Below are 12,263 nucleotides of genomic sequence, written 5' to 3' on the forward strand. Positions count from 1 at the left end.
CTGCTCCACGGGAAGCCTGCTTCTCCCTCTCCCACTCTCCCTGCTTGTGTTCCCTCTCACCTTCTGTCAAATAAATAAATAAAATCTTTAAAAAAAAAAAAAGGCACTTTAGGCCGCAACTCATTGGGAGTCTAAAATAACTGCAGGATATTCCTAAGTTAAATGATACTCAATATTGGCACAATTGGGTGAGAATAATCCTTGATTGAAATAAATATTCATCAGATTAAATATTCATCACGAATTTAAAACGCGTCCAGACACTATGACTTGGTCGTGCTTTGAAATCGATTCCCAGCTACGGAAACCGGTGGAAGACTACCTGGTTCAACAAACAAGATTTCAAGGAGGAGGGGCCCGGGGGAGGCGGGTCTGGACAACCCAGCGCGAGAATACGCCCCAGCGCATGCGCACGTTTTAGCTGGTAACTTCCATATCCTAGATGGGGGAGGCCAGTGAGAGGCACCGTACGGTTTTCAAACTCCTGTTCACAACGAAACACTAGGTCTTCAACAGTTCCATGATTAATGTGAGAGTGTTGGCCTCCGAGTTCAAGATTAAGGACACTTGGCATACGCCGCTAAAGCAAGAGGTGACTTCTCGTATCTTCCCCCATCCCCTGGAACATCGGTGGTCTAGTCCATTTCACAGACTTTCGAGTCCTGCAGCGGGTCGGGGATCGAAGGATTGGGCCGATTGCGGCTGAAACGTCTTTGGAAGGAGGAAGGGGGTGAGGGGACATCCCTTTGAGTTCCGCCTTTTTATCGAGACGGCAGTGGGGGAAGGGGACGTACGAAATACTGCTCTTGATAGCTAACGGATCTCACCTCTCCGTGCAAACTGCCGGGAGGGCGGCGGGAAAAGGGCAAGACGGGAGCAAGGAAAAGGAAAGAGCCAGGAAGCTGCGCGGGAGGGCGCGCACGCGCGCCCCTTTTTCAGCAGTGTGGCGGGGTCGCACGCACGCCCGCCTCGGCGGCTGGGCGCGGTTTGCGACAGTGGGGGGAGCGGTGGAGGTGGCGGCGGCAGCGGCAGCTTTGCGGCAGGCTCCGGCCGGGCTTGCTTGACGGCGGTGTGGCGGAGGCCCCGCCCTAGGCGGCAGGAACCTGGAGGGAGGCGGAGGAATATGTCCGAGAGGGAAGTGTCGACAGCGCCGGCGGGAACAGACATGCCTGCGGCCAAGAAGCAGAAGCTAAGCAGCGACGAGAACAGCAACCCAGACCTCTCTGGAGACGAAAATGTGAGTGCAGCCCAGAGCAGTGCGGACGGGACTCTGGAATGAAAGTTTTAAATTCTTTTTAAACTCGGCGTGGGGGTGGACGGGCTGCTGTGGGGGGAGGGAGAGGTGTCACCCTCAGGAAAACGCGGGCGTGGAAGAGAAAATCGAACTTGTCTCTATGGGGATTTTGAGCAGGGGCCGAGAGCAAGCAGAAACTTGGCGAAGGAGAGTGGTTTAAGAGAGAGCGTGGTGGGCGGAGGGTCTGAAGGGGTCTGCTCTGAGATCCTTTTGCGTGGTTGGGGAGTGTTTGGGCCTTTGGGAGATTTTGGGAGAGTGCGGATATGAGATTCCAGTAGTTTAAAAGGCAAGTTAGAGGTTTTTTTGAGAAAGTTGGAAGGAGGAGCACGCGTGAGTTAGCGACTCTTAAGGAATTTAGGGATTGTGTCACTTTTCGACCCTTACAGACCGTCCCAGGATGGGAAGAGTAGTTAGATCTTCGACTTAAGGGGTTTGGTGACTCTTCTAAAGGTGGGATTTTATGTCTGCTCCTGTCCTGTGGGTGGAGATGGTTTGTGCCTGACAGTCGGCTTTTCTTCCGGAGGAGAATTGAAGAGGGTCGTCTTACGAATCGGAGGGGGAAACCACCTTTGATGTAATAAGAAGAGTCGGTAATTATTTATAAAGTTTTTACTCAAAGGGGATGACCTGGAAGATTTTAGGCAACAGTGGTAAAGACAGATGTCTTTAGGTGTGGACTCGTGGTTTCGCAAATGTAAGGTATTTTGGAATCAGATTAAAAAAAAAAACTCTGAAATGGATCTCGGTAATCATCTAGTGTTTAGGTAAGTCGCCAGTAATAACTGAAGTGACATTAATTTTCAGTTTTAAGTTTACATCGAATAAGGTTAAGCAGTGTCTTGACAATTCATTCAAAGTTACCCAAATGTGAACCTCCTAGGATATCTGAATATATTTTTTAAAAATCTTTATAAAGTGTTGTAGGAGGGTGATGTAAGTTGTTCATTTTCTCAGTTTGGCTAGTTTTAGGAATAAATGCCATCTTCACCCAGTTTCTAAATTCTACATCATTACTTCACTAACAAGCATATATATAGCATGGTGTCATGACCAAAATTTTCATTGAAGAGATGGGGAAGGATTTTTGTGGATAGAAGAAAGATATTTGGGGAATTATCAGTTTGTGGGATTTGGACTTGGAAGTTTCTGGGAAGTTTAGGTGTTGAATGTTACTTTAATCTTTTTCCGGTTTGTGCTTCTCAATCTCATATATTGCTTTCTAATAACATTTTTTTTTTTTCTAAAATATTTATTTGTCAGAGAGAGCACAAGCAGGGGGAGCGGCAGGCAGAGGGAGAAGCAGAGTCCCCGCTGAGCAGGGAGCCCGATGCGGGACTCCATCCCAGGACCCTGGGATCATGACCCGAGCCGAAGGCAGTCGCTTAACCGACTGAGCCACCCAGGCGTCCCTCTAATAACATTTTTGACCCACTTCATTTCAGTCCTTGGAGGCTGTTTTATTTCCGCTTTTTGAAAAATTTTTTCTGGGCAGATTAGGTTAGCGATTAGGAGTACAGATTGGATCCACATGTTAGGTTAAAATTCCTAATCTTTTACTTACTTGAGCAAGGTACTTGATCTAGTTTCCTTAATTTCTTAGAAATGGGAATAATGGTCTTTATCTCAAAGAGTATTTGTGAGGACTATATGAGATAATACAGATAAAGTTCTTAAAAGGGTCTCTGCCCCAGAAGTACTATACAAGTGTTAATTACTGTGAAGACTTTTGCTTCTGGCCCTAGCACATACTAAATAATCAAGCAGAAATGTAATGAAAATATCAATAATCTCTTTAGACTGAGGAAAATTTCAGGGGACCAAATAAATTGAAAGCCTTTTCGGTGGACCCTTAAGAGGATATATTCTTTGCATTCTAAAGCAGTTCAGAACCAAACAGTGGATTATGCCTTTGAGTTTACTCATTTGTATAGGGACTTTAAACATTTTAGTTCCTTGGACACCTCAGTGAATCTCAGGTAGCCTTCTCAGAATGTTTTAAAACGTATAAAATACAGTATATAAGGTTACAAACAAAATAATAAATTTATGAAATATGTTATAAAAATGCTTTTTAGAACAAATTTAAGATTTGTTTTAATAAAGTGCTTTAATATAAAGTGTTTAAGTGGCTAATTTGTACACGCAGCATGGGGCTCCACCTCACAACCTGGAGATTGAGAGTTCCATGCTCCTTGGACTGAGCCAGCCAGATGCCCCAAGTGCTTCTGTATTAGCACATTAAGTAACTAGATCTAGCAGGGGGTCTGGTAGTAATGATGGGCATAAGACAGTTTTTTTTGAGATCTGCAACTACTAGAATATGATATGAAAATACTTGATTTCCCTGATGAGAAAGTCACAGCTACAGTAATATTCTCACGTATGTTACCTTCATTTAATGGAAGTGCTAAATTTCATTTAAAGATGGTGAAAATTAAGTGGGTTTGTTTGGCCATTTAAGTTCACAGGCCCTCTGAATTCCACCCAAGGACCCCAGATCTAGGACATAGGTTAGAGGGAAGCAGTGAGGAAAGACAGTAGAGAACTCTAGAAGAATGGGTTCAGAGAAAGGTAATGGGCAGTGGTCATACTCTTGAGGGAACTGAGTAGTGATGAGAAGGCCAAAAGCAAGTGAGGAAAGAATGTGGTGTTTGAGTTGGGAGTTAAGGTAATCTAAACAATTACTACTATGAATGTGAATCAAAAAATTGAAAGGACATATGTTAAGTTCTTTGTATATGTATATGCCATTTTATTGAATTTTTAAAGGTCTAATGATTTGCAGGATATTTAGCTTCTTGAAGAGTATTAATGGTTGCCTAGTAGAGGGCTGAATCTGAAGACATACTTTGCTTAAGTAACCTATGGCAAAATTAAGGGACAAATTACTCTCCCTGTTTCCTTGTTGGGCAAATGAAGATGGTAGTGGGATATCATCATTGTATACCTTGAGAAGGGGCCAAGGTGGAAGTCAGCCTATACACAGATACTCAGCAAAGGTTTGATTTTAATTTAGAGGTAAAATTAAAGCATTGTGACTGTTGCATTTCCATTTGATTCTTTGGTGATTTTCCTTGGGAGGAGATGGGTAAGTAAGTGGTCAGAGTTAAAAAACAAAACAGTGTTTTGTGTGTTTTCTTGATTAGCAGTTGAATTTTGGGCCAGAATGTAAAGAAGCTGGTGAATAAATAACAGTTTTATTATTTTACTTCTCTAGTGTTAAAGGACAGTTTTCAGAAAAAGGTAAGTGAAACATGTTAAGTGTTTACTTTACACTCAATGAGGGAACGGGGCAAGTGTGAGTCAAACAATATACATTTATACGCTAAAGGAATGTAGAGGTGAAATTGCAGATGGAGACCACAAAGTTTTTTCCAGAGTGGGAGGGAAGACATTTTGAGCTTCTACCTTTGGAGACAGAATTTACACAACTATCAGTCATTCACAGTGTAAACTGAGTTGTAAGGTTGTTCAAAGGCAATGAAGAGGGTTGGAATCTGGTTATGTGGGAAGGTGTGCTATAGATAATGCATAGTTTTTCACTGAAATATAGTTATTTTCTACACTAGGTGTTAACTGTGTGAGACTGTGAATGAAGAGGGGGAGAAATAGAGATATAAACCATGATTTCAGCCCAGGAACTGAACTTTTAGAATTTCACATTACATTAAGTTACAGTTCAGATATTGAACACCTACTGTGTATTATCTATCCAGTTTTTTCATCCTAATTGATACATTCCAGAATAATTAGTGTATTTTTTTTTTAAAGGTAGGAACCATTTGAAACTTTGAAAACCACCCTCCAACAACAGCTATATAATACCATACTGTTTTTAGGTGAATTTATATGAATTTTTTATATGCTTTTTGACACTCCAGTTAACTTTTAATCTTCTGTAAATATAAAACTAGGAAGCAATCATTTAGAAATAGGCCCTAAGGTGGTGTTTCCTAGACTTGTTCTAATAGATATTAACAGGCATTCCATGAAAAAAGGCTTCCTCTGGAATGAATTTAGGAACTATTGCCCTAAGGCGTTAGGTTTAAATAAATCTCTTTATTCCAAAGAAGCACTGGAATATGTAATCAAAGGAGGTAGTTAAATCTTAGATTAGAGGGCCATGAATGTATCTTGTGGACTGGAGATAGCGTATAAACTAAGTGAATTTTCATGGTTTCCTGCCGTCATTTCTACATTTGGAAGGATTTTACTTTAATTTATAGACAGTTTCTGGAATTCTATATGAGTATCATTATTACATAAGAGCTGTGAGGCAAATGTCATTTGTAAATAGCACAGAATATGTAGGATTTTTTAAAAATTCTAAATGGTTTGTGTTCTAATTAAGTGGAATTTGAATAACAGGATTTTCAGAAACTACATCTAAAGAGGCACCAACATTCCGTCATCCTCAGAGGCCCATTAACCGCTGTACTCCAGACTGAGCAGCAGTCAAGTGAATTATGAAGACATGTAGTTCAGTCAGATTTAGGAGTCACAGCTTTGGTTTGAATCCCAGCAACCATAAGTAGCAAGAGACCACTTAAGCTCTCTAAACAACACTTCCTTATCTAACAGCACCTTCTGTGAGGAGCTGTAAAGATGAAATAAGCCAGTGTATTAAGGCGGCTGGCATAGGCCAGTGCTTTGTTATTAAAGGCAGTATTATTCTTACTATTATTCTGATTAGCTTTTCTGATTATATTATTGCTGAAATGTCAAAAATCTATAAATCCTAATGTGTAGTTGGTTTGCTTTTTATCCTTATTTGGAGACAGGAATATATTTTTCCATTTCTTGCAGAATTTATTAATTACTACTTTAAGGTCAATCAGCAGCTACCCAGCACAAAGTCATTTGCTGCTACATACAGTATTGTTGTTTCATGTAATTTTTCCTAATTTACTACTTACAGGATGATGCTGTCAGTATAGAAAGTGGTACAAACACTGAACGCCCTGATACACCTACAAATACACCAAATGCTCCTGGAAGGAAAAGTTGGGGGAAGGGAAAATGGAAGTCAAAGAAATGCAAATATTCTTTCAAGTGTGTAAATAGTCTCAAGGTATGTGCAGAAAGACAGATCCTATGGGCTGAATGCCAGGCTTCAGAATTAGTTCTCAGTGGTAAACATTTTTTGCTCAGATACTTTGTCAAGTTTAAAATATTTTAAAATTAGAGTACTTCGAAGGTTGTTTTGTTTTGTAGCATAGACTGCATAGTTACTACACTCCATTTGTTTTAGATTTTATTGTTTTGTTTTAATTTAAATGGGTAATACCTAGTAGTACATACTGGGTTTTCTTCCTTGTATTCAGAAAAAAAGATTTGGGATATGTTATTCTTCATATTTTGATAAAACTTTAAAAACAAAGCCACTTCCCGATACCTCTTAATAAAAAGAACTGAATGTGACCCATTAACTTTCAGTCAGCATAAATTGAAACCGATGTCTTTGTGCAGCTTTTAAATATTTAATTCTTATCATTTGTGTTACTTGAAATTGTTTTCAAAGGAAAAGGTGTACATTAACATTTTCTTAATATTCAGTATTTGGGGAAAACAAGGTTTTGGAGTTATTTAAATTACTGCTTCCTCAATAGCATTTTTATTTTAAAAAGGATTAGTGATATTTATTTAAAATGTTTTCCTTTACATATTATTCATTTTTTTTTAATTTGGGAGTATTTTTCTTATACTGAGTAAAAATATACATTGTATTATCTTACAGATATGTAAGTTAGAATCTTCTAAGTATCTGAATATACTTTTAGGTAAAGTATTCAGAAAGCATTAGAAGCTCTGGCTATATGGAAATTATTTTCCTGTCTGTAGCAAAATACATTGCTCAGTGTGTCAAATTTATATTCTCTTAAAAAGAGGGGAATTAATCTTAGTATATTAAAAAAAAAAAGGCAAAGTGTCCATTATAGTTTTGTGTTAATATTTAGTTATGTTCACCTATTTTTAGATAGTATATTTGGGAGGTATTGGTTTTAACTGTTTAAATAATTCAATTAAATATTTCAAAAGCCTAAAGCTATGGCTTTTCAAAGGATAAAAAATGGAAGTTGTTACACTTTAAAAGTGAATATGAAAGTTAATGTTCAGTGCCAGGAGATTGCCAGTAAAATTTTAAGGCTAAAAAATAACTTTGAATAAAAAGTGAATACTGTTGACCCTTGAACAACTTGAGGGTGCTTCCGGCCCCACTCCTGTGCAGCTGAAAATCCAAGTTTAACTTTTGACTCCCCCAGAACTTAACTACTAATAACCTTCTGCTGATCAGAAGTCAGTACCATACCTTACCAGTAACATAAAGTAGATTAACACGTTTTGTGTGTCGTATGTATTATATACTGCATTCTTACAGTAAAAGTAAGGTAGAGCAAAGAAAACGTGAAGAAAATACATTTGCAGGGTCGCCTGGGTGGCTCAGGCGGTTAAGCATGTGCCCTCGCCTGAGGTTGTGATCCCAGGGTATGCTCAGCAGGGAGCCTGCTTCTCCCTCTCCCTCTGCCTACTCTGTCAAATAAATAAATAAATAAATTTTTTTTTAAAGGAAGAAAAGAAAAAAATATGTTTACAGTACTGTATCCAAAAAATCCGTGTTTAATTGGATCTGTGCAGTTCCAACCTGTTGTTCAAGGGTCACGTGTACTTGTTTTTTACGCACCTCCTTATAGCGGTCCTGGTAACTGAAGTAACTGAAGTTACAGTCCTTTACTTTCCCTGGTCCCCACTGCTCAGGTATTCTTATTCATTATAAAACTTACTGGGATTTTTTTTTTTTTTAAGGACCCAAATTCAAGATTATTTGAAATTGTTTCCATAGGAATAATAGAAAGTGGTGATTTGAATGGAGTCTGATATGCTTCACTTTACAAGGGAGAAATTAAACTGAATAAAGTTTGGTGTTAGAGGCGCTATATTAACTCTTGGTGTATTTGTTCATTTCCTGCTTGAGAAACATAAGTTATGTCCTTATGTCCCAAGAGATTAAATGCATCTATAACAATTATCCAGTTTAATTTTGATCAGAAGAATATGATTGGGTTTAAGAAAACAGAAGGCAAATATCAGAGTGTTTTCTTAGATGAGTGCTTGTTACCTGATCTTGATTTAAATAGTGGCCTACATTTTGAAAAAAAATTTGTGAGGGGGAAATAGTCAGTTCATCATTCTTTTGTCTCTAAAGTATAGTAACTGTTCTATTTTATGATTATTTTACAGGAAGATCATAATCAACCATTGTTTGGAGTACAATTTAACTGGCACAGTAAAGAAGGAGATCCATTAGTGTTTGCAACTGTAGGAAGCAACAGAGTGAGTGTTCAGGGGTCTGTTTGGCATTTGGCTTGATTATTAGACTCGGGTGTTATACTATTGCAGTGTAATGATTTTGAAGTAAATTTGGCATAGCTGATTTAACAGTACTCCTTATGTAATATTCTAGAAATTGTCATTGTTAGAACCTGGTATTCACTACTGAAAGTACATCTTTAATTCATATAATACTTTCAGTTGTTTCTGTTTATATTTTGTCCTTGTTTTGTGTGACTGAAAGAATTGACTCCTATTTTTGGAAGAGTTTTAATAGTTGTCTATCATTCAAATTAGGATATAAAGTCTGTAGTTTCTTAAAAATAATAAACTTGCTTAGTGGCTCTCTGTAAATGCAAAGCATAAATCCAGTGGCTTTATATATTAGTTATTGAAAATATTTTAACTATTTGTGATAAACATCTGTTAGATTTGTTTTTATTTAAGGAAGCCAAAAGTATCTTGAACTGAGAGAAGTGTAGGGAAGAAACATGCTGGCACATTTTAACATAAACCATTATTTAAGTTTTTAGTTAAGCCAGTGGCTGAACTGGTGGACTGCAAAGACTTATTATTCTATTCACTTCTAAATAAATGGAGAACAGGAAGAGTCCTTAGTGCTTTCCTGGGAGTCTTTGGAGTTAGTTATTAAATTGAAATCACCTCAGGGAAAAATTGTCCTCTTAATTTTGCATTAGCTAACATTTCTGGTTATCCATTAATACTGTACTAGGAGTTATGAGGAATAACGTAGAAATTTATTGTTGTATTTGGAAAAAGAAAAACAGAGGAGATAGACTAATTAGATACAGGTTGGCAACAAATAACAAGTCATTTCCTCTGCCTTTAGCCTCAGAGGTGAAGAGGAGTAAATCTGAGAGATGGTACATACGTTGTTACTTTGAGTAAAATAAAATTTTATGCTTCTTTATTAGTTGTACTAAGTTTCTTAGGCAATAAAAGAATGTGGTTTTTTGGGGTTTTTTGTTTGTTTTAAAGATTTTATTTATTTATTTGACAGAGAGAGACAGAGAGGGAACACAAGCAGGGGGGGTGGAGGAGGGAGAAGCAGGCCTCCCGCCGAGCAGGGAGCCCGATGTGGGCTTGATCACAGGACCCTGGGACCATGACCTGAGCTGAAGGCAGCCGCCTAATGACTGAGCCACCCAGGCGCCCACGAATGTGGTTTTAATGCACAGTGTTCTGTATTTTTGTTTCTCAGTGTTTGGTATTCTGTTCTCAAACAAAGTTAACTCCTAACAAGGGAGTTGTCAACTCAGTATTTTCAAGTCATAACAAGCACACATGCATCCATTCTGGGCTAGATCCTTTCTATTCCTGTTTTCTAAAAAAAGTAAAATTTGGCTTTAGGTAATTTCCTGTAAGGAAGGTTAAGGCTCTGGTGCCTTTACTAGGTCGTTGAAATCCTGAAAATTTGAAACTTGGGTACTGCAGTTGGTAACATGGGATAACAGCTTTTCTTGGTGTTTAGCCAAATGTGGCTTGTGACATGTAGTCTGGTTCTTAAATTCTTTGGGGAAAAAAATTCATGGGGAAAGTGATACAGGTTCAAGAAAATATTAGGTTATTTTTTCCTAGTTGGGAACAAAGTGCATTAATTAATTTGAATCTACTTTTAAGACATCACTGTAAACCCAAGATTATACTTCACTAACTTGGCCATGATAATATCAGAATTAGTTATAATTTGTGCTTCAGTGTCCTTATTTAAATTAAATGTTCAGTCATTGTAACAAAAAGTATCTGTAATTTCATTTAAAATGTCCTGGAAGGCCATTACATAGTTTATTGAATTATAAAAAGTTCTGTTTGGACTTTTTTTTTTAAGAAAAAAAAGAAAAAATTATCTTCTAGGACATAACCTATTTTAGCAGTCATAAGGAATATTTTTTATTTATTTTTATTTAAGATTTTATTTATTTATTTGACAGATACACAGGGAAAGAAGGAACACAAGCAGGGGGAGTGTGAGAGGGAGAAGAAGGCTTCCTGCCAAGCAGGGAGCCTGATGCAGGGCTCAATCCCAGGACTCTGGGACCATGACCTGAGCTGAAGGCAGACGCTTAATGACTGAGCCACCCAGGCTCCCCGATAAGGAAAATTTTTTAACTATTAATGTAGCGATTTTATTAATTTAATAGGCAGTGATAATTTATAGGATCTTTATGGAGTTCTTATATACTTCAATTAAAATTAATAAGTTATTGCTAACATGACTATAAGCTATAAGAAAAATGGAAAGAAATTATTAAAGTTTAATTTACATAGTGTATATATTAACTTTAGAATATATGGCAAATAAAAAGGACCACCATACATCAGAAAGTTAATATTTGGGGCACCTGGGTGGCTCAATCATTAAGTGTCTGCCTTCGGCTCAGGTCATACCTGGGATCAAGCCCCGCGTTGGGCTCCCTGCTTGGTGGGAAGCCTGCTTCTCCCTCTCCCACTCTCCCTGCTTGTGTTCCTGCTCTCACTATTTCTCTGTGTCAAATAAATAAAATCTTAAAAAAAAAAAAAAATGAGCTGTGTCCATGAGAAAAACATTATTTAGACAAATTATAGGCTTTCTTATATGTAAATTAATATGTAAATATTCTTAAACTACCCAAAGACTTTAAGAACTTAATTAAAAAATGATAAACTGCAACTTTACCTTGAGGTATTCAGCTGTATTCACTTTGAACGGTTTGGTGCAATTACATGAATGAGATCTAAATTTAAAACATGGGAAATAGAAACCATTATTATTACTACAATATTTAATATACTCAGGAAATTATGTAATACATTAGGCTTTATAATGCTTCCTTAAGTTTAAAGAAGCTATTTAAAAGAATTTCTGTAGTATCTTTTTTTTTTTTTTTAAGATTTTATTTATTTATTTGAGAGAGAGAGAGCGCATGAGAGGGGGGAGGGTCAGAGGGAGAAGCAGACTCCCCGCTGAGCAGGGAGCCTGATGCGGGACTCAATCCTGGGACTCCAGGATCATGACCTGAGCCGAAGGCAGCTGCCCAACCAACTGAGCCACCCAGGCGCCCGAGTTTCTGTAGTATCTTTAAGACACATTTGTGACTAAAATATGTTGCAGAGGTGAAGAGAATGTGGTTTCTGTGTTTGAGATAAAACTTACTATATTTTTGTTTTCATTAGGTTACCTTATATGAATGTCACTCACAGGGAGAGATCCGGTTGTTGCAATCTTATGTGGATGCGGATGTATCCTTTCTTGAGTTTTTAATACCTTTGGCTGAAGAAATTGACTTTCAATAAGTACACCAAAACTTTTCTAAATTAATTAGTTCCCTTAAGTTATACTGTCCTTTAACCAGTGCTGTTCCTTTACTGTCCCCCAAGAGATTCCTTGTATCTAGTTTATCTAATTTTCCTGATCCCTAGAAATGCATTGTAAGGTGGATATGAGAGAGTGGGGAGAAGTGGCTAGAGATGAGCATTGGAAATCCAGTTATGGAAATGATAGCAAAGAGTAGCTAAAACCTCCTGTTTCTTTGACCTTGCTTAGAATTTTATCACTTCAGGGTAGCTAATAGTGAATTGGGGTTGATCAGAAGCTGTGACTGGCAGTCATACCGAGTATTTGAACAACAAAGCCTATAGG

General features: G+C 37.9%; 1 protein-coding gene across 3 annotated transcripts in view; it reads left to right on the top strand.

The window, feature by feature from the left end:
- The first annotated feature begins 496 nt into the window (after positions 1 to 496).
- Positions 497 to 12,263, top strand: part of EED (embryonic ectoderm development) — a 29,575-nt gene continuing 17,808 nt past the window's right edge. Inside the window, exons 1-4 of one of the 3 annotated variants that reach the window (XM_034994977.1) lie at positions 641 to 1,237; positions 6,213 to 6,365; positions 8,534 to 8,626; positions 11,798 to 11,863. In XM_034994977.1, the coding sequence (XP_034850868.1) occupies positions 1,124 to 1,237; positions 6,213 to 6,365; positions 8,534 to 8,626; positions 11,798 to 11,863 (426 nt within the window). In that variant the 5' untranslated portion in view covers positions 641 to 1,123. Of the gene's footprint in view, positions 1,238 to 6,212; positions 6,366 to 8,533; positions 8,627 to 11,797; positions 11,864 to 12,263 lie in introns of all 3 variants that reach the window. The other 2 variants (XM_034994979.1, XM_034994978.1) reach the window with 2 other exon arrangements.

Source organism: Mirounga leonina, unplaced genomic scaffold (assembly GCF_011800145.1).
Source record: "Mirounga leonina isolate KUSES-001 unplaced genomic scaffold, KU_Mleo_1.0 Mir_92, whole genome shotgun sequence".
Lineage (NCBI taxonomy): Eukaryota > Metazoa > Chordata > Mammalia > Carnivora > Phocidae > Mirounga > Mirounga leonina.